This window comes from Pollicipes pollicipes, unplaced genomic scaffold (genome assembly GCF_011947565.3).
Source record: "Pollicipes pollicipes isolate AB1234 unplaced genomic scaffold, Ppol_2.1 Scaffold_6052;HRSCAF=7182_pilon_pilon_pilon, whole genome shotgun sequence".
NCBI lineage: Eukaryota > Metazoa > Arthropoda > Thecostraca > Pollicipedomorpha > Pollicipedidae > Pollicipes > Pollicipes pollicipes.
In genome coordinates this window covers 5,852,714-5,875,544 of record NW_023596805.1, presented here as the reverse complement: position 1 = coordinate 5,875,544, position 22,831 = coordinate 5,852,714, and the positions used below count along the sequence as shown (strand labels likewise).

Genomic DNA, 22,831 nt, shown 5'->3' with positions numbered 1-22,831 from the left:
GCGAAGGATTCCGTTCAGCCTCTGCTGAATCAAATTGTCACATTCAGTCGACGCAACGACTTCGCTCGTGTTATGACAATGATGCACCTCGTCTCTGCAGTGTAAACACCGTCTGTTCGAAGCATTGGTGCCTCGACGTGCTACCGCATGCAGCGCTTACCACCGAGAGCCGTGCGACCATACCATGCGACGCCCCTATCCGTCCACACTGCACATCCCGGATGGTCTACCGCAAGGGTGAGCGATCGCCCCCATTTATTCTGCGCAGGCGCCGGCGGGTCTGCAGACGGCCTGCGCGGCCGCCCCGTCTTTTCGACGTCACAAAGGCGAACGACTCGCACCGCAGATCAGACGGGACGCAGCCGTAAATGGGGAAGGGCGGACCCGAGATGCCGTCCCGGCAAAAAAGACGGGAGTTAATGAGGGCGTCGGGGCGGGCTAATGTCACGGAGGAGTGCCGTCGGCGCCCGTCTGTGGGCGGAAGGCAACGCTATGTTGGGTGACTGCGGAAACTTTTTCGTCGCGATATCCCCCTCTGCAGCTGCATTCCCCCGGATATCTGGTCACAGTTGAAAATCAATGTTTTGTCATCAGGCATCATCACTTTATCTACCCCACCACGACATTCTGTAATAACATTACTGGCCCTAAATGTTGTTGTTATATTACTGTAAGCTCCACTTCACTTCACTCTATCTTGTATCAATCTTAAGTTAATTTTACTTCATCGTTGTGTTACTTTGATCTTATTTCACTCTGAGCTCTACTCTACTTAACTCTAATATTATATCTTTGTAAATATAATATTACTAAGGCCCCTCGTAGTTCTCCACCGCTTCAGAAGATTCCGACCGTTTTCCTGCCAGCTCCGCCAGTGAGACCGAACACAGGCGTTCTCACTGCGTCCTCCCTCTCCCCTCGTCCTCGTTCTCTCATTCCGCCGCCACGGTCGGCCAGTATTTGGGCCCGGACGCGTTGCAGGCCCATCCCATCTCACACATCATGAGGCGTGACGTCATGCATCAGGATCGCTGGGCATCGCCCCAGGCGGCGCCGCCCCGAGCAGCTGGGGAGGAGCGTCTGCTAGCCATCCGCCCGGGGCAGCGACCGGAGCTGTTTTGCACCTCCCCCCCCCCCGCCCCCGCCTGGCGCAGGGTTGCATCAGCCGACGCGGCGGCCAGGCTACTTCCGGGACCGAGGGGAGGGGAGGGTCGCTGCGTCGGACGCAGATGGCCCCGGAGGGCTTTTCGGGCGGGAACGGCTCCAGCGACAATCTCTGGAGGATCGGTGTGTAGGTGGTAATGATTGGTTGATCGATGACGTGTCTCAGCTTCAAGGTCAGACAGACCCAGGCAGAAGATGCTCTGGCGCAAAAATGGAAGCCTCTTCAGTTACGGTCGCACCCTGCGAGGTCTCCCAGACCTGCGCTATGATACGTTATTTTGCTGTTCCGCACCAAGAACCACGCAAAAAGCATTAGAATCCTGGATCCGCCCCTGGCGCAGCGTCGCTGTGGGAGCGTACCCAAAACTGAGGCCGGACGCTGCGCGGAACACGTCTTCATTCCTGCGCGTTAGGGCGCGCTGACGTCGCCGTGCGACCGTCGGGCGATCGCCGTACGACCGTCAGGCGATCGCCGTACGACCGTCGGGCGATCGCCGTGCGACCGTCGGGCGATCGCCGTACGACCGTCGGGCGATCGCCGTGCGACCGTCAGGCGATCGCCGTACGACCGTCAGGCGATCGCCGTACGACCGTCGGGCGATCGCCGTACGACCGTCGGGCGATCGCCGTACGACCGTCAGGCGATCGCCGTACGACCGTCGGGCGATCGCCGTACGACCGTCGGGCGATCGCCGTGCGACCGTCAGGCGAGGGCCCAGGACAAGACACAAAAATCGTGACTGAACACAACAGCACATAAGATAGGACAGCCACAGGACGTAACATAACAATCACAACTTAACAACACAACAAACATAACGACCGCGCATGACAACATAATCACATGCAATAACGTAACAGTAAACCTGACCGTAGCATAACATAACCACATGACATAGCATAACATAACAACAGGACACAACACAACGTAGCAGAATCCCAACCCACATCGGCATGACTTGAGCACCTGGGTGCATATTTAATGGGTGCATATTTATTTTCATTTACCGCTCACGCCCGTAAAAATTTCGGGGGAAATCTCGCCTCAACCGCTCATGATGCAGGATATCTCGGACCGGTATGTGCAGTGAGGTGCACCGAAAAAAACGCCGACCGGACTCCGGTCTCTGGGAGCTGGTCAGACCTGTTGGCGGCAATGACCTGGCCGTCGTCATAATCCGGTCGTGCTCTCGGTCGGCGCCGTTCCGCGGCGGTGACCAGCTATCGCCCACGCCAGTTATTTACCGAGGGCTGGAATCGCCATAGCGGTTTGGGCACCACAATCTGCCTCAAGTCTCATGGCACGCTTCTGGTTTATTTCGGGCGGATCGACGTTTTTGTCAGTGAGACTCCTCCCACACACCACTGACTGGTCGAGCCGAGAGCAAGGAGCGGAGCAGGGACACGCAAGGGTCGGATTAATGCTGGCTGGCAGTCGGCTGTTTCCACCACAGTGTCGGCATGGTTGCGATTTATTTTGTTAAGTGATTGCCAATGTCGTCACTGCAAAGGTTGCGGAAGAAGTCGATGTGAAAGTAATAATATTTCGTACTCTAGCATTTGCAGCTCAACGTGCTGACATTTCGTAAAATAAATTTCGGGTTCTTTAGGAACAAAAGTTTTTTTGTATTTTCAAGCGTATTTTTAGAAGGCGCAATTCACGCGAGAAGATAAGGCAGCTTTGAGTTCACCCCAGATGAATGTAGGCTTTTCACTTGCTGTGGCCAGTCACGAAGACCGGGATCATGGGCACGTGCGCGACGGAACGGTCACCGTGAAAGCCTTAATTTTATTTGTGCCTCTGCATCACGAACTGTGTGCTTTGGGTTTGGTGACCCAAACGGCAACAAGAAAAAGTGTCGGCACTGGCATGGCAGCATACTTATATGCCTCATACCTTCGGTGATTAAAGGCGCAAAGCCGGCTTGGGTTCTTCGGTAAACCGGGACATTAGGCAGGTTTTAGGAATATCGATGCAAAGCGTGCGGCGTAGCTGGTTTGCGACTGCGAGCAACGTTTTAGCTGGTTTGTTTGCTATCCTGCCCTCAGACGAAGGTGGCGTAAACGCGTGACTGTTGCCGTTGACTTGTTTGCCCCGGGACCGGTGTTTTATTTTCTTTGCGTCTACTCTTCCGCTACATTTGCATCCGCTGACCTTGAGTATGAAATTGTTCAGGGTTCGATGTTTGCAATATATTCATGGGATTTGATGGCCATTTTTGTTTTGAACATGATGCCATGGTTGCACCAAAAGCGACAGATATCAGCAGTATCTTATACGCCATGCACTTTACATGGTGCTCTCCATTGACCGTGGACTAATTGTATACCATGTCCTAAGCAACATTTTCCTATCGTCATAACGGGCCACAGCACATCCAAACCCGAAGAAACATAAAACCGCCTTCCAAGTGTCAGTGGCTGGCATCGCCTCTGGCAGTGCGAGACCTTCGGGTCTCCTAGCGTCGCCTCTGGCCGGCGAGCGGCCGGCGCTCGCGGTCTTTGACCCGGTGATCGGTGCAACACACTCCTCAGAGGACAGTTGTCCAAACTGGCCCCGTTTCTCGGCCGTATCACGTGATCAGCAAGCCAGCCCCAGGGAGGCAGGGCGGGCCGGTGGCAAGGCTCTGTCGCGCTGTCGCTACCGTCGACCCTTCAGCTGCGTCCACTCAGTCATCCCAGTCAATCATTCTGATCAACCATTCCCTCGACCATTGCGCTCAAACACTCCCTCAACCATTCCACTCAGCGGTTTCACTCGATCATTCCAGTCAACCGTTCTACTTAAGAATTATAATCAAGCATGCCACTCAACCATTCCACAAACATTTTATTTAGCCATTCCGCACCACCATTCCAGTCAATCATTCCAATCAACCATTCTACACCATTCTAATCAAACAAGCCACTCAATCATTCCACTCAGCCATGCTATTCGCCATTCCACTGAAGCATTCCACTCAACCATTCAGCCCTCCAGTATTTTGTGTCATTACACCGGAGTCTCGGCGACTTAGGGCGCAAACGCGCACAACGAAAGTCTGCCAGTCTGAAATCATGTGTCGCTTGGAGCAATAGGAAAACAGAGATTTGGCTGGCAGCGTACCTGCCTGCTAACGAGAATGACAACCTTCTCATAATAGTTTGCAGAAGTGCGCACTATAGTCCAACTTGAATAGCTGCCACCGGGAAGGGAACCCGTGGCTGAGTTTGCAGAAGTGCGCACTATGGTCCAACTCGAATAGCTGCCACCGGGAAGGGAACCCGTACGTGATGGTGGTGATCCGTAGAGTTAAAATAGATGAGGTGCGAGGGAGGAGTAAAAACACCGCCGGCCTGTTTTGACCAGTACACCCTAGGACGCCTGGGCTCCACGCGAGCCATCGCCCACTTCAATTACCCGTCGTTGCCTCCTTGGGTACACTTGCGCCTCGGACCGACCCGACCCGATCGTTACGATCTTCCCCGGCCGGCGACAAACAGCCGCGCACCGCTCGGGTTCAGAGAAGCGTTTCGTGGTGCCGGCCCCGCGCCGCCCCGAAGTGGGGCAGCGGGCGGGCTGGGTCGGCGGCCGGCGTCTTGGTGGCGGAGAAGCGCCGGCCGCTGGAGACGCGGAGTGATTGGATTCCAGCCCCGAGCCGTCTCGCCACCCGCCCGCTCGGCGTCGCCGATACTGTACATCGATCTCGAGGGGCGCCTCTCTGACCTGAGACCTGAGACCTGAGACTTGAGGCCTCAGACCTGAGACCTGAGACCTGACGTTCAGAAGCAGGATCGCTACGCGAGCCCCTCCCCCTCCCCCTCCCCCCATCAGCTGGGTGCGGACAAGTGCCCGGTGCGTGTTCATACCGAGCACGTTCGTCGATTTATTAGATTCCATGCCCCGTCAAGCGGAACGAGGTGCTGAGCAAAGTACGACGCGCTGGTACTGTGTCGGAATTTTGTACGCAGACTAGACAGTGGTTGAGAGGGGAGCATTAAACGTGTAATATGCGATTATTTGGAGTCAGAAAATTGGTATCGATGGTGTATTTCGTATTGCCTATTTCTTACTGTATGCCTTTTAATTGGTACGCGTATAATTGTCATCTACTGTACCTGTGACGCTCGCTCCCAAAAACGGCTCCTGCGGAGCACATCAGGAGGAGGAGGACATCAGGAGGACTCCTGCGGATAGATGATGATAAGAATGGTAGCGATGGTCTTCTCGTGCCAAACTGGGACATCGTTTCTACGGTTTTTTCTTCGCCGCTGCTCCTCATTTTCCAAGCAAGGGGCGATGTTCGCCAGCGGAGAGATGCTCACCACTACACCGGCGTTCACGGCGGCACGGTAAACGCCGGTCTGGTTTCTCATTAAGTGTGAGACACGGTAGGTTCGGGACACAACAACCAGATGGGTTCGAGTCCCACCTGTGGCGCCGCATTTCCGCGGCAAGCCCGACAGCCGCCACCCGGCGGGCATGGCCAGATGAGCTACGCTGACTTGACCGTAGCGTCTCCCGGGGATCTGAGTGGCGTTAGTTCCGCCAGCGTCATGCCGGGCGCGCCCGTGCATTGTTGGGCTAGGTCGGCACGAAAGCTGAGTGCAGGGCTCGCAGCGGGCAGCCAGTGGGGTTGTGGTGACGGTCCAGAGGCAGATGCGGGTTGTGGCCGCAATCAAGAGACAGACGTGGGTTGTGGTGACGGTCCAGAGGCAGGCGCGGGTTGTGGTGACGATCCAGAGGCAGATGTGGGTCCTGGTGAGGGTCCAGAGGCGGATGCGGGTTGTGGTGATAATCCAGAGACAGACGTGGCTTGTGGTGACGATCCAGAGGCAGGTGCGGGTTGTGGTGACGATCCAGATGCAGATGTGGGTCGTGGTGAGGGTCCAGAAGCAGGTGCGGGTTGTGGTGACAATTCAGAGACAGACGTGGCTTGTGGTGACGATCTAGGGGCAGATGTGGCTTGTGGTGACGATCCAGGGGCAGATGTGGCTTGTGGTGACGATCCAGGGGCAGATGTGGCTTGTGGTGACGAACCAGGGGCAGGTGCGGGTTGTGGTGACGATCCAGAGGCAGATTCGGGTTGTGGTGAGGGTCCAGAGGCGGACGCGGGTTGTGGTGACAATTCAGAGACAGACGTGGCTTGTGGTGACGATCTAGGGGCAGATGTGGCTTGTGGTGACGATCCAGGGGCAGATGTGGCTTGTGGTGACGATCCAGGGGCAGATGTGACTTGTGGTGACGATCCAGGGGCAGATGTGGGTCGTGGTGAGGGTCCAGAGGCAGGTGTGGGCCGTGGTGACGATCCAGAGGCAGATGTAGGTCGTCGTGACGGTCCAGAGGCAGATGTGGGTTGTGGTGACGATCCAAAGGCAGATGTTGGTTCCGTCCCTTATGTGTACCGGGCAGGGCGGGCAGTGCAGCTCATCATTGGTAACAGCAGCGGATGTGTGATGAAATATCAGCAGGAACCCTTCGGAATCAGGGTAAAGAGTGGGAAGAAGTTGATCCGTGAAACAGCGCGGGGCTCCCGACGTGCTCTGACTGGACAACAAGCCAGTCCGGAAGCAACTGAGTGGTAGAGGCTCTATTTCCACGCGCAGTATTGTGCCCAATGGATTTCTTGGTGTACCGTGACACGTTATCACATTTGTTTACAGCCGTCTGACGCTCGCTTTTTCAATATGGTGTCCGCCTAGACAACCTTCTTCATCTGAGTTCTGTCTTCGAAATCCTGTCCCATTCAAGTATTGAGAGGCCAAGACTATCAGGAATCACGGATGACTTCCTGACGAGTGGCCCACTTGCTGGCTGGTGGTTGCGTATGTTCCGCGTCACCTAGTAGTAAAGCATCTGACCGACACGTAATCTTTGTAGACTGGAATGTGATATCATGCGGACCCGTACACAATCTGTCATATTTACTCGAAAACAACGTGTAGTTAGGGGGCTTGAGCGGAGCGCAGCGATCTCGCCAGTAATTTGTACCACTTGGGTGAGGCTAGAGCGGCGCAGTTTTAGGTCAGCGTTCCCGGACATGCTGCTTCATTGAGTAAGGATGTCAGGACCGTTATGGCTGCCGGTGTAGCGGATGATCTTTCATCTAGATGTTACTGCTAGATTTGTGCACATGATGGCTCCGTCCGTCTTTTCCGGAAGATTTTTCTTGGTGAGATACACGTAAAATCCGTACCCTCAGCTTTGCCTTGCGCACCTGGCATGCCGTAATGTTTTCGATGTTGGATTTAGTTTAAGCCTGGAGATCGTTTTTTAGCTTTTTTGGCAATCGGCCCACGAAAGAAGAGAGAAAGCAGAGCCAAGTGAAAACTTAACTGTCCGGAGCAGATCTGCGGCATGATGGTGCTACCAGCCGAGCACGTGGCGTGTTTCAAGACGTTTGTTAAATGGAATAGAGGAATAAGTCTGGTCTTCACTCTCCATTTATGAATCGACACACTTAATAACCGAGAGGTTTTATGTGGCCGTGTGGTCAGAACTGAGCGTTTGGAACAGACTGAGAACGTTTGGAACAGAACTCACCGCCATCCTGACGAACTGCGCTCACCTCCATCTTGACGATCTGGGCGGTCATGCCGCAGTCAAGGTTGACGAAGACGGAGCACTTGCCAGAGCCTCTGTAGTTGACGTCGTCGCAGACGATGTAGGCGCGGGAATATAGCCGAATGTGGATGCCGTGGTTTACCATGGCCATGTTGGCGTACCCCATCTGCCGGAGACGTGTAATGCGTCGGAGGCAATACCGGCAACAGATGCCACAGATGCAAACATGTGGGCGGAACTGGGCGAAGAGAGTGTCGTCTACCATGCCCAGGGTGGAGATTTTCGCACCTTGTCCCACTTGTCTCATTGCAAAACATTTTTGCAGTAAATTAAAAACAAAACATCTTATCTCAGCGCAAAACAAAGTGGTCAATGCAATGGCAGTCATCAAATTGCAACCAAATTGTTCGCAACAACACAAGTGCCGGTCCCTGACTCCATGTGGCCTACCTTCGTCACTTCACTTCCTTGCCCCCCCCCCCCCCCTTTTCACGGGCGCCACCCCTCACAGAGCCCACGAAGCACCATGAACATTCGGACGCACGCACCGAGCATTCCATTTCATTTACCGAACATTCTGCGCTCTTTCTACCAATATGATGCAACTTATCCGCGTAGAACCTATCCGCATAGGGCGGACGGGCACCGCCTTCCCACGCAACCCCCTTTCCTGTCCCCTATCCACGCCCCTTTCCTGTCCCCGACCACGAAGCCGTTTGTCCTCCGACTGCGCCTCGGCGGGCGCCGGCGGCGGGCGCCGGAGCAGGGCGCCGGTGCCGGGCGCCGATGCCGGGCGCCGGAGCCGGGCGCCGGAGCCGGGCTCCGGCGGCGGCGCGCTGTGGGCGTAGCGTTCGCGTCCGTCAGCTGCCGCCGTGTTTTGCTTTCACCGCAACGGAACCACCGCCGTCCCGGCGGCGAACGCTGGGCCTGGGAACGGGTCCAGAGGCGGCCAGTGCCACGGAGATTCCGACTTTCCGACGCGTGCGTGCGGCGAACGCGACCAACCAAAAACGTCCACAGGGCGGCGGACGCAAAACCATCCACGGGCGACCAACCCCGGCGTGACTGGAACCACGAATGACTGCGGTGTGTCTGGAGGTCGCGCCTGCTGGCTAGTTCGACCGGACGCGACCGGCGGTGGGGGCTAAAGGCGACTTCGGGAGATCCGCGGACCGTTCCGGCTGTAGGGAGAGGCAGTGCGCTGCCTCGCATGAAGCCCGAAGGGGGTAAACCGAGGGGTTTAGCGGCGCGAATCTTGGGCAACCCAGTGGGTTTGACTTGTCAAGAAAATATTTGCCCTGTTCTGCAATGGCAGGATTTCATAGGGTCTGTGTATGGATACGTGGAGAGAATATGTTTTCCGCGCACACAAGACCAAATTAAAATGCACGCACATCACACGCACTCAGGGATCTCACTAACGCTATGTTTGTTAACGGCCATCTGCCGCAAAGGCGCGTAACAATCCAGTAATGGGGCGATCACAATACGTTACGAAAATCGCGTTGCGGTTGCGTTGCGTTCCATTGCGTCGCGTTTACGGAAGCGTTATCACTTTTCACCAGTGCTTCTTCCTGCAGTTTTCCTCGGGGCTGCGAGAGGCCTCAGTCGGGGAAGCTAACACCCAAGTCACGTCCAGCGTCGTCGCACGTTCGCCTCGATGGACAGCTGTCGAGTGCAGTGACGTGCGCACGTGTGTCCCGTGACGCCTGCGCACACACTCGGCCCGCGGCCCGATTTCCCTCGTCAAACCACAGAGCGCAGGTACGCATGACAGAGGTCTTTAGTGACTTCAGTATTAAACTTGACCCCGGAAGGATCCGAGGTGGCGCATACCCCGAAAGCGCGTTACTCTGCGCTTATAGTGGGCGCACAGTGGTTCTTAAGTCATTGCCAGCGTTCGCGATTGCCCGCAGGCTTGGAAAATTTTACGCTATTTGTATCGAACGACGGGCTACGCCGGAATGCCCTCTCTTGACCCAAAGCCTCTCGCTGCGTGCGTCCGTACAGGTCACGACCTCGCCCGTCCCCTGAGGTGTCTGGGCTGACCTTGCGACCGCCGGCTGCCGGCGACGGGCGCCGTCAAGACACCGCCGCCGGCCACGCGGCTCACCTGCCTCCCGTCCTGTCGCCCTCCTCCCGCTCTGATCGCCGGTCCGTGCTGGAGGCACCGGCTCGGCCCCGCGAGGTGCCACGGGCCGCGGAGTGAGTTCTGAGCGGCGACGCCCCGCGGGCCACCGCGGCGCATGTCGGGAACGTGTCGAACGCTCGGATGTTCGTCGACGGCGTCACTGGCGCTTTGCAACGCACTCAGCTGCTGAGGCTATGTGGCGTCGCCTGCCTCCCCTCCTGCCAGGCAGGGCGGACACCGCCGGCAATCGAGGTTCGGATGTTTGCCCGCACTACGTGCTGCTGCCCCTTTTTGTCCCCTTTGCTGGTGGCTGATACCCTTGTCAAGTTTAGCTTAGCAAGGTAAAGCAGCTGAGGAAGTTGGAACAGGAGTATGCGTCTGCCCTCAACGCCTACTGTTATTCGTGTCCTGTGCCTGGCGCCAGTGCTACCCACGTCCTCTCTACCAGTGTCCTCTCTCCCCATCCTCTCTCCCCGTCCTCTCAATGGCGATTCCGAGCCTGCCATCCCGTGCTCAAGAGATACAATAGGTGGATTTGTATGTGACACATTTCACAGCTATGACCCTTGGCGTACAGCAATCACTTGCACCAGTTGGAAGGAAAACATCCAGGCAGGGCTGGACGCGAACCCACAACCTCTCGGCTGGTAATTCAGCGCGCTTCACCTGAAACGCGGCAATCGTGGTGCAGCGCTGTCCCCAAAAGTGGGAGGCAACGCGGAACGTCCCATCGCCGCAGCGTTAGCGTTAAACTCGTCCCAAGAAACGGGTGAAAGATGTGATACACGACGAACCACGTATATTCGCTGCTGTGCAATACAACACGTCTCGTTTTAACGTGACGCAGCCGTATTCATACGTCTACAAGCCGGCGTCGCCCTGCTCAGCCAGGCGACCGTGTCGGTCATGTGGGGGGGGGGGGGGGGGGGGGGGGGGGCGGGGCTGCCTCTCCCGTCGCCGCCAGCTGACGCGTCGCCGCATCAGACAGGCGGCATGACAGGCGGCATGACAGGCGGCATCTGCCGGGCCGGAGGAGGCTGCAGCTGGCGCTGCGGTGTTCTTTGGGGCGCTGCCCGGACATGTGACCGTGAGTGGAGCGCAACCAATGCAAATCCCCCGAGGGGAGGCGATGGCTAGATTTTCCTCCGATGTAGAGGTTTTGTTGCAGGGCTGGGTGTTTTTAACCAACGCTTCCTGCTGATTTCCTGCTGATTTGGGCTTTATGTCGGGGTGGAGGAGACAAGCTTTGGGCGGGACCGCGCATTCCCGAAAGAGACGCAAAGCGTGCTCCCCTGCCGTTAGTTTTTCAACGCGTAGAATCGCTGATGTTACTGGACGGCTGTGCTTATATGGCAGCTCCTTTAATGATCGGAGGCAGTGGGGTGTGGAAACGCCGCTAACTTAACCATGGCTCGTAAGGCAAGGTTCGCATGCAATCCAATGGCATGACAACATTGTCCGCGTTGTCTGCTCACATGCTTCGGGTATAGTCTTGTACTGCTGAAGATAAGGTCCGAAGTACAAGTCTTGTACCTGGGGTCGCATCACTAATAAGTGTTAATGAGTCACAGGTTTAGCTGCAGTTCCCTTCTAACAGCGTCCCTGGTCTCGCACCACATACCGAGCATGTTCAGCGCAGCTCATATGCCACACTTATGCACGCTCTTGCCAATTTTTGCGGCATTTCACACCACGGATGTCTTTGTTTTCCCAGACACATGTCATGGCATTACCACCGTCACTGCCAGCCCTGACACCAACGGCCGGCATTTTCACCCCAACATGTCGTGCACACGAAAGAAGCGCCCCGAGTATGTCCTCCGCAATCCGTAACGGACATAACGGATGGAACGGCTCCACGTCAGAGGCGCAGGCACCTGAGCCACTCCTGCAGCGGTGGTGTGTTGTGTAAGCCTCGCTCCACCCCGCGGTTCAGCGTCCCCTTCCTCTCGGTGAGCGCGCTTGATGGTGCCCCTGGCAGGTCACCGCCGCGTGCTGATGTGCGTCGCGTGCAGAAGGCGGCTGTGGCTTCGCGCGATAGAGAGATGGGTAGGGCCCGTGGGCACGCAGGCAGTTCCTTGCAAAGTTTTGGAGGGATTTAATACTTAAGGTTTTTAATGGGATTTGACCTGCCAAAGAGGTTTTTTTACTTCTGTTTGTTTTGCAATGTGCAGGAAATTCCAATTTTAACAAGCTTTTGACCAGAAAAGTAGACCAATGCTAAAAACCTTATCATATTTGCATTTGATCATCACCGTAACACTACTGACTAGGGTGTTACCGTAACACCATCAGCTGATGCCGCTCGTGTTCTTCTGTGCCAGTGTTAAGGCCAAAATATAGCATAATTATTACAGTGCAATCTGTTATGTTATTCATGCCTCTCCACAATACAACATTTCCGCAGGACCAACAAAATTTCAGTCATGAGCGTCGTTGTTCCCGACAAAATCCCCATTTTTAGAATGATTCCCTTATAACTCAGAAACGGCTCGGTCATTACCGGTGGTATTGCCTCAATTGAGGTCCGCTGGAATCACCGCAGGTCAGGCATAGATGCTTTGGGTGTGGCTACTGGCTGTGCCCATTTGACTGTGGACCAGTCATTACGGAGCCATTGCCAATGCTGTGGCTTCCCATGCCCTTTTACAGAATCTGGCACACGGGCTTCGAAAATGGCCGCTATCCGTGCAGTGAATGACGAACAGGTTCGATGAGTCGTTGCCGGTGCCATTCTTGAACCTAGCCCGGAATTCCGCGTCAGGAAAGGCTTTAACGAAAAATTGTGTATGGATTGTAGGCATAAAGCGTTTTGGCGGGAGTTGCCTCTTAACGCCTAAATATTTCTGCAAAATGATCGCAGTAGCATGAACATGATGGGAAGCATGCACCATGCAGTGCTACACGCATTGGCATGGGTGTGCTGCGAAGCGTGCACCACACAGTACTACACGCATTGGCACGAGCGTGATGGGAAACGTGCACCATACAGTGCTACACGAATTCACATGAGCGTGATGGGAAGTGTGCACTACACAGTGCTATATTTATCGTGTCATACGTGTATGTCATAGCAGTGCGGCTAAAGAAAAATCGCAAAAGCGGTCATCTTTGGTGGGTTTACTCACTGAAGTCTTCATTTAGTGGTGGGTATTATCTGGCAGCATGATTTATAGACAGCGCTTCGGCGTGATGAATGATTGTACAGAAATCCATCGTTAGAAAATCATCCGTTACAGTGATCAAACACCGGCCAGTTGACCTATTACCGACAGGATCACAGCAATAACTTCTCAGATACATATGGAGCAGCTGTTTCTGCAGCGCACGTCCGTCGAGCCCTCCAAAACATAGTTCTCTCGACTAGGCACGGCGTGATCTAGCAAGACTTCTCTCGATAGGGCATGGCCTGAGCACAGCGGCTCGTCAACGACTCAGGCCGCGGTCAGTGACGACTCAGGCCGCGGTCAGTGACGACTCAGGCCGCAGTCAATGACGACTCAGGCCGCGGTCAGTAACAACTCAGGCCGCGGTCAGCGGCGACTCAGGCCGCGGTCAATGACAACTCAGGCCGCGGTCAGAGACAACTCAGGCCGCGGTCAGTGACAACTCAGGCCGCGGTCAGTGACAACTCAGGCCGCGGTCAGTGACGACTCAGGCCGCGGTCAGTAACAACTCAGGCCGCGGTCAGTGACAACTCAGGCCGCGGTCAGTGACAACTCAGGCCGCGGTCAGTGACGACTCAGGCCGCGGTCAGAGACAACTCAGGCCGCGGTCAGTGACAACTCAGGCCGCGGTCAGTGACGACTCAGGCCGCGGTCAGTAACAACTCAGGCCGCGGTCAGCGGCGACTCAGGCCGCGGTCAATGACAACTCAGGCCGCGGTCAGTGACAACTCAGGCCGCGGTCAGTGACAACTCAGGCCGCGGTCAGTGACGACTCAGGCCGCGGTCAGTAACAACTCAGGCCGCGGTCAGTGACAACTCAGGCCGCGGTCAGTGACGACTCAGGCCGCGGTCAGTGACGACTCAGGCCGCGGTCAGTGACGACTCAGGCCGCGGTCAGAGAAAACTCAGGCCGCGGTCAGTGATGACTCAGGCCGCGGTCAGTGACGACTCAGGCCGCGGTCAGTGACGACTCAGGCCGCGGTCAGAGAAAACTCAGGCCGCGGTCAGTGATGACTCAGGCCGCGGTCAGTGACGACTCAGGCCGCGGTCAGTGACAACTCAGGCCGCGGTCAATGACGAAGCCATCGCGGCACCGCCGACCGCCCTCCACTCGGAATGTACCAAGGTGTGCCAGGTGCCTTCCACTCGGGTGTGCCAAGGTGCCGCCAGGATTGGACATCTCCCATCGTTGTTCGAAAGTCTTATTGGTCTCGGTCACGCTGACGCTACTCTAATTTTGATTACGGATTACACGTGAAAGCGAGTGTCCTGGCCCGGCGCTAAAACTCCCTGAAGCCCTAACTCCCTGAAGCCCTGACTCCCTGAAGCGCTAACTCCCTGAGGTACTAACTCGCTGAAGCGCTTAGTATATAGAGGCCTCAACCGGATAAAACCCTCGCCATAGTTGTTGTTGCTTGATGTTAAGGAGTCTGAACTCCCTCAAAGTTCTTGCTGTAGTCGTTTTCGTTCGTGTTTCATGGTTCGAGGGGGCTTTTAAAGCTTTGTCAATAATTGTTTTCGTTTGCAACTTCCCGGGGGTTTCATAAAACGCAGGCTCACGGAACATACCCCTAACCGTTTGTCGGCTCGGGCATTGTTTCGAACCACCCTATCAGCCGGCATGAGCAGCGCGGCGCGCGTGCGGTAGCGTGCCCATGTTACAATGTGACGGAACTGTGACGGACCGTGACGACGTGCTGGGCATACGCCCAGCAGCACGTGACAGCAGTGATACCCTGACGCCTCATTACAGGGCGAGCCGGTCGATATGGCTGGGTGGACTTGTCCGTCAAATCGCTTGCCCACCTCAATCAGGAAAGGTGGTTTTTAGGTCCAGAAGAAGGGATTGGAAACTCGGTCATTAAGCTTCACGCTGTGCTGTAGTCAAGCCACCAACCAACCAACCAATCCCCTTCCCCTAACTTGTTTTCCGGGGTGCCGTGCCTGGAAAACCTAAAAATCCCGCCTGAAACCGCGCTTGGAAACGCCCTTGTCCCCAATGTGTCTGGTTGCGGTGCCCTGCCTGAAAACCCTTCCTGTACACGCCCCTGCCCAGTCCCAATCAAGTCTGCCAAGACTGGTGTCACGTAGCACGTGGGCGTCAGTGATCCGTGTGCCGGCCAGATGGTCAGGGCGGGAAACGGCGTTGGCGCCTGAACGCGGTCACACTGCGACGCCCCGGCCGACGGGCCTCACCAGAGGCGGATGCGGGCACACTGTCGGGCGGCGGGGCCGAACGTGCCCAAACAATGGATAGTTCGCAAGCTTGAGATTTGCTCTCGGTTTCAGACAAGTTTTCCCCGACATTTCAGAGCAAATTGATCTGAGCCCGAAATACCCATGCTCTTCATAGCCTCGAGCTCCGACGAATGAACGCTAAAGCAAGCATGGTCTGTTCAGCAAACACCGCCCGCCCTAGTTTCTCCCCTGGACCCGCCCGTGACCCGCTGTGGCCACGGTGGTCGCCCGATCAGCCGGAGCGCAGCGGCACATCGTGGCGTTAACTCGACGGGAACACGGTCGACGGCCGCCTGCACATCACGGGCCGCGGGCGGCATCGCGGGTCAAGGATCACGCAGCACGGGTCATGGGTCACCCGGCGCGGGTCATGGGTCACCCAGCACTGATCACGGGTCGCCCAGCACGGATCAAGGGGTCACGGATCACCCAGCACGGGTCACGCCTGGCCCGTTCAGGTCGGGGTCAGCTCCGGCCTGCAGCTGTTCGGCCAAATTTAGAATCTGAATGGCCGTACCAAGTGAGTCAAGGGGCACGCAAAGCGCCATGGGACACGCCACGTGCCGCAGAGCCTGCGAACGTGCTCAAATCGTGGAACGGTCAAGAACGTGCGCCGAACGACGTGAGTCGTGAAAGATGAATATAAGCCATGACGGTAGGCGACAGATGCAGAGGCTAGGGCGAGAAAGCCGCCCGGCGGCATCTGATACGCCGCTGATGTCTGGGGCAAGCTGTTTAGAGCTCGCGCCGTAACAGTGGCGCTTAACCGCGGCGAAACTGAGCCATTTAAACATTCTCACTTTCAACTCGTTTCACTCCCAGGACCAAACCGCGTGCGAAAATCTGTCGCCTGGTTACCAGCGAACCGCGGTCACAAATGATACGTTCTCAATGGTGCCGGGCCGTGCGGCCTGGTCAGATGGGCGGAGGGCGGGGGGGGGGGGGGAGGAACTGACGCTGCGCCGGTGGAGTGATGCGTGCGCAAGTTTAAGGAAGCCTCGGTGAGCCTGATGGAAACGGAACGACACCATCGTTACCTCATATCATGGCTCGATTCACAACAGTGCATCCCGGCTCGAGTACGTCTGGGTGATGTATTGCGGGATTGGCGACCCGCGAAGCCGCACGTGCTTTGTAACCGCCAGCACCAGGTACTTGAAGCGTTTGCACAACTGGTGACAAAAGCGGCGCATTGTGCGCCACTAGGGTGATGTCAGCTGAACGGTCGTAGTCAGCTGGCACCCGGCTCTGCGCCGAACATGCCGCAAGAGCGCGACGTTCCGGCTTCGGTTCCAGTCGCTGCGCTGGGGGGGTCAAGGAACTGCTGGGCCTAGGCCTTTCATTCGCCGATCGCCGTCTTTCATCAGCTGATCGCGGCGGAGCCGCATCATTTGTCAGCTGACTGGCGCTGACGGAACTGGGTCAGGCGCGGCTTTTGAGGCCGACAGAAGGAGTAGAGAAACGATAAGGACCTAGGGTGAGAAAGCTAATTTCGGGCGGCGCGGTTGGGCAGGGGCAATGACTTAGAATTAAGTTCGAACATGGAAGGAGTGAAATCAAAATGCACTGAATAAGGCAAAAATGATCAGTTTAGGGGAAAGAGCGTTGGTAGCTCCATGGATCACCGTGGCTCCGTATGCAGGCATGCGTGGATGGTGCAAGCAGTTATTTTAAATGGCCGCTCTGAATGTCGCGTTGTGCGTAGAAAGTGGCTTTGTGACGTAAGGCCAAACTTTGCGACGCAACGCTGAACTTTGTTCTCGCATTTCATGGCTCTCTTAAGCGGACCAGCAGTGAACTCCGTTGGCGATCTTGCCGTGGCCGCACCCCCTAGCGGGCGCAGCACTGCACCATTTGTTCACCACATACGCCCAGGACCACCGAAGCCCAGATGTGGTCCCCGCCGTCCTCACTTACGGACCGTCCTCATCAACGGGCAGTCCTCAACGACGGGCCGTCCTCATCAACGGGCAGTTCTCAACGACGGACCGTCCTCATCGACGGACCGTCGCCACCGGCGCGTCATCCTCATCGACGGGCCGTCCTCACCACGGACCGTCCTCACCGATGGACCGTCCTCACTGATGGACCGTCCTCACCGGCGCGCCGTCCTCATCGATGGGCCGTCCTCTCCAAAGAGCCATCCTCACTGACGCGCCGGCTACATTGACACACCTTCCTCACTGACGGACCGTTCTCACATGCGTGCCGTCTTCACTGGCGCGCCGTCCACACCGACGCACGGTCCTCACCGACGCACGGTCCTCACCATGATAATCTCGGCGGCGGGACCGGTGATGTCGGCGATGCCGGTGCCGATCCGGTACAGCTGGCGGTCCTGGGCTGACCCCAGCCGACAGGCCAGGGTCAGCAGCAGCACCATGCCCAAACGTGACATCTTGGCTCACAGGGTGACCTGCAATAGAGATCTGTCTGTAATAGAGAAGAAGCAGCGTATTTTGAGTCTCTGCTGTAGATCCACCCAAGCAGTGGCATAATTCCACGCAAATTATCGCCTGTAATGATTTACGCGGCAGACAAACGTGTAGTAATTTGCATCACACCGTGAACGACAAGTAGAGCCTATGCAACTACGCATAGATTGTGCACTATGCGCCTTTGCTCGGCCCATGCGTGTATTCCAGGGAACGTTAGTTTCCGTCATAAAATTCCCGTGCGTCGGATCGAGCCGTCAGTGCTGCGCACGTCGAGGCTATCGCTCCAGATCCGCGCAGCTGGCAGGTCCCAGCCCGTCTGCCGCGTCACCTCGAGGCCCGTGTGCGGGGTGCCCCCTCGCCCCCTCCCCCCGCTAGACATGGGAGCCAGGCGGCTGCTGCCCTCCCCCTCCCCTCCCCCCGTCCGGTGGAAGCTGTCGCACGCCCTCTGGGGGACCTCACCATAGCCTAGCCCTTGGCAGTGTCACGACTTAAGAACGGCAGGCTTCAGGGGCATCGAGCGCGGGAGGAACCAGATCGGATGTGAACCAGATCAGATGTGAACCAGGTCGGATGTGAACCAGATCAGATGTGAACCATGTCGAATGTGAACCAGATCGGATGTGAACCAGATCAGATGTGAACCAGGGCGGATGTGAACCACATCAGATGTGAACGAGATCAGATGTGAACCAGATCAGGTGTGAACCAGGGCGGATGTGAACCAGGTCGGATGTGAACCAGGTCGGATGTGAACCAGATCGGATGTGAACCATGTCGGATGTGAACCAGATCAGATGTAAACCAGGGCGGATGTGAACCAGAGCGGATGTGAAACACATGAGACGGAACCAAATCAGATGTTTCATCTGTTGAGTGAGTTTATGTGTTCATCCGCGATATTGTGATTAATAATCGATGCAAGATGCAATAATTAAGTTCAGTATTAATCGATAATTCGTGATCATTTGCGCTTCCTCACACGATAAATAAATCGCATAGAGGCATGAGGCTGCCGTCCGCTCATTCCCGTTCCGTCCGTTCTGAATCCCTGTTGCAGGCTTGGATGCATCCCTGAGATTTGTCCTCGCATCCTGGTGCGCTTTTCAGGACCATGCCCTGACCCCGTCTGACCCTAATGGGGCGAAAATTATGTACTTTTCTTCTTATTCAATGGGCTGGCGCAAATTATTAGGGTTTGGACCCAGAACTGGACGCTGGAGCCGCCATTGGTCACATTCACGCAGTAATTTCGAAAAATACGACGGCGCTTAACGACAGCTAGACACTGTATCTAATGGTCCCTGTTGGCAACGCCTTTTCTTTCGGTAACTGAAGCCGAAATAGGAGTTGATAGCGCGGATTAGTAGAACCGGCCGCACTATCGGTGTGCCAGGACCGTTGCGCTTATCATCATTCCATTGCATGCCTCCATTAGAGGCTTACGTGTTTTCTTCACAAAACAGATGCAAAAACTCGGCTGGACGTTGCTGCAGTAAAATTTACCCGGTGAGTGTCTGGTGCGTGGTGACACTGCCGTCCGTGCCACATCGGCATTTTAGGACACTACCGGACATGGTGACGCTGCTGGACATGGTGGCACTGCCGGATAGGGTGACGCTGTTGCCCCTGTCACGTCGGCATTTTAGGACACTACTGGACTTGGTGACAATGCCGGACATGGTGACACTGCCGGATAGGGTGACGCTGTTGCCACTGCCACGTCGGCATTTTAGGACACTACCGGACGTGGTGACACTGCTGGACATGGTGACACTGCCGGACAGGGTGACACTGCCGGACGGGGTGACACTGCCGGACATGGTGACACTGCCGTCCCTGCCACGTCGGCACTTTGCGGCACTGCCGGATTGTGGTCACGCCGTTCATCGACGCTTGCAGAGGAAACGCTTCTGTAGTGGCCCCGGTGCTTGCATTTCGGCAGAAGGAACATGTTCCACGTGATAGCGCTGACTAGTGGACGTGTGATGGGCTGTTGTCGGCAAACGCACGGACTCTGCGCCATAACTAAGTGCGCTTTTTTGCATTTGTTTGATTTTATGTTTTTCTTAAATGTCAGCCGAAGTTCTTTGCTATAAATCTGAAACTGATTTGTTATAAATCAGGTATAATGCTTCTTTTGCATGGCATGTGATGTTCTTCGAACGTTTGGAGCTATGAAGAGACCCTAACACCGCACTGTTCCTTCTTGTTCTGAGAAGAGACACCCGCACTAGCTTCAGTTAGCGACTTCGTTTCGGGGCAAAGAACTCTAATCACAGGGATGAACATTGGCGGGAAAATGTCGAGTAGCCCGCGTATACTTCAGAATGCGTGGAGGTCCGCTCGTGTGTATGCCTCACGAAACCGCAGAAACGAAATACTGGGGAGGGGGGGGGGGGGCCCCCCATGCGAGACTCCCACAGCAGAGACAGGCAATCATCTGCCGTCTCAGGGAAACACAAGACACACATTTACCCATCATCCATGGTCCAAAAGTAGGCCATTATATTGCAGGGATTTGGGGACCTGCGCGACAGACGCGCTGCTATGCATCCTGATGTCACCGATCGCGTAAATACAAACGCCATTCACGCGTGCATTGCTAGAATGACAATAGGGCCCACCCAAGACGCATGCCTTGTATGAGGTGGGAGACCCTACTCAACACCAGCACCCCGGGCGAGCCGTTCGCGCTAGCGACCTCACCTCCGTTCCGGAGTGCGCTGGGTCCGAGCACCCGACCCCCACGGCGATGTGATGGGTCAGTGGCGAGGGTGGCGCCGGCGCCGGCGAGACAGCCATGATAGCGCACGGCCGTGCTGATGGCGGCCCCACGGCGCCCCAGGCGGTGTCGAAGGTGCCCGAGGCGACGCCGCTGGCGTGGAGTGGCAGAGACGAGGGTCAAAAGCGGCCCGACGGGACAGTGCCCTCCCCCTCCGGAAGGGGGCGGGGGCGCTCCCCTCTCTCTCAAGCCGGCGAGAGGAACCTTCTCTGCTCGCCCCTCGGGCTTTTCTTTGCGTGCTCGTCGCCGCGTTGGAAAGTCGGTGCCTCCCCAACACGCACCGCTTACTGCGCCGGTGGCGGTGGGTGTGAGAAGCTGACGCATGCTGGCACAACAGGCTGCTGCACTCCATGGAAGAGATACGGCCTTCTCGCGCCGCCGCGGGGCCCCGGCATGTGACGTCATCACCGGCTTTGTGTTGCGTTATCGGATGGAAGTCAGGACTTAACTTTTCCAGCCCGTTGGATCTAAGTCGGGCCAGTCCATGGGAAATCCGTGATAATTTTGGCCTTTCGTGACTTCTCAGAAGCAAGAGAAGTGAGAGAAGCCTTGCGCACGGCTCGAGCTTAACTTTGGGACGTTCATTGTCTGCCATTATTCGACACCTGAAGTTTGAAAGTTTATTGCATCTGATGAACCAACGCTGAGATCAGTCATGTATTGGTAATACATCTGGCTTTGACTACCGGGCAGACTCTCGTGAATTTGCCCCCACCGACCTCTACTCGACATCATGCCTCTCCCATACCTGTGCGATGGTGGTTTTCGAAGCCAGTGGCAATTAATTCAAGTTTTCCCGACTATTTGATCTCAAATGATTGCATCTCACACAACCAACCCACGCATTTAAGTGCATTAATCTTCCTTTTCCCCGTAAGCCATACGTGATTGTTCGGCAACGTTATGATGGGAAAGCTAATATGAGACTTCCGAAAATATATAAAGAGCACCGCAGGATCAGATAAAAAGATTTAAGAAAGGATGCACGTTGTGAAAGAAGGCAAATCTCCTAAATGATAGGTAGGTATTACTGTCAGATGCAAGACAGAATTCAACGGCTGTCAGATAAGTGCCGCTAAGACGAAAGCAGCTTTTGCAGCAAAACAAAATGTGCTTAAAATATTTTTTTAAATCAATTTCAGAAAACAATTGGCGTAACTGAAGTAAACTTCACCTCTCATTTACATGCACGCGCACCGCGCGGTTTCATTCATAGGCACCTGCGTATCTGCGTCACTCCATTTAAACGCATTCTCCCGAGTCCATCGTTCCAATTCATCGTGCATCGCTGCATTTAGAAGGCCCGCCCACAAATGCTAACGACTTCCATTCCACCGATTGACACCAAATTCATTATGCGGTTGGTACACGTCGTATCAGCATTGTTATCACGCCAGCTTGGCGACGGAATGACGCGCAGCGACTTCTTAAAGGCGCCTTTAGCCTCACTTCCGTTTGGGCGAAAATGACTCACCCCCATCCCCCATGGCTCCAATGCATGAGTTGAACATCACACGCCATATTGCGCCCCGGTAAGACTGCATGCATGTGATAATGCATTAGGAAAATTAAAGGCTTACCGATTGAGTGCGAGCCACCACGCCGATACATGTGAGTCAGACGCTCATCAATTAGCAGGCTGGTAGTGGATTCAGCTAAAATTGGCAGTGAGCCAGTACCTCCTCCTCCTATCTTTGACGCATTGCGGCATTAGGAAGATTCACTCTTAAGGTCCGGATGGGGAGGGCTGCATAGCCCAGATAGTGAACAGTTCTGCCCCATTTGGGGAGCTGGTAGGGACAGGGACCGCATACAGTTCCACAACCACAACGCTCAAAAACCCAATCCCATCCAAAGCCCACCGCACGCAAGCGCGCTCAGCCCAAGATCGGAGCCCCTCCTCCACACTCAGCAGACCCTCCCCTCGTCCATGAGCTGGCGGCGCCTCTGCCCCCGCCGCGCGGTCGACCTGCACCGTTGAGCGGTGCAGAGCAGTGTCGTGTCAGCGCCCCGCCCGGTGCAGTCCGTGACCGGCGCCACCGCAGCGGAGAGCCGCCGGACCGGCGCAGAGGCGGTGCTCCCGGAGCCGAGGTCAGCAGCGCACCGGGCGACCCCGGGCGCGCGAGAGGCCCGAGGTTAGGTCAGGTCACGGCCGGCAAGGTCAGTGTCATCGAGGGGACGAGGAGAGGGGAGGAGAAGAAGGGAGAGGGAGAGAGAAGAGAGAAGAGAGAGAGAGAGAGAGAGAGAGGAGAGAGAGAGAGCGAGAGAGAGAGAGAGAGAGAGAGAGAGGAGAGAGAGAGAGAGAGAGAGAGAGAGAAGGAGAGAGAGAAGAGAGAGAGAGAGAGGAGTAGTGCCTAACATGTCGCC

The 22,831-nt window shown here is 56.0% G+C and overlaps 1 protein-coding gene across 3 annotated transcripts in view; it reads right to left on the bottom strand.

Moving 5' to 3' along the window:
• Positions 1 to 20,437, bottom strand: part of LOC119104909 (neutral ceramidase) — a 54,478-nt gene extending 34,041 nt beyond the window's left edge. Inside the window, exons 1-3 of one of the 3 annotated variants that reach the window (XM_037228645.1) lie at positions 20,389 to 20,437; positions 17,514 to 17,660; positions 7,713 to 7,874 (exon numbers count right to left, since the gene is read on the bottom strand). In XM_037228645.1, the coding sequence (XP_037084540.1) occupies positions 7,713 to 7,874; positions 17,514 to 17,642 (291 nt within the window). In that variant the 5' untranslated portion in view covers positions 17,643 to 17,660; positions 20,389 to 20,437. Of the gene's footprint in view, positions 1 to 7,712; positions 8,184 to 17,513; positions 17,773 to 20,388 lie in introns of those variants that run through there. The other 2 variants (XM_037228646.1, XM_037228643.1) reach the window with 2 other exon arrangements.
• Positions 20,438 to 22,831: the final 2,394 nt, after the last annotated feature.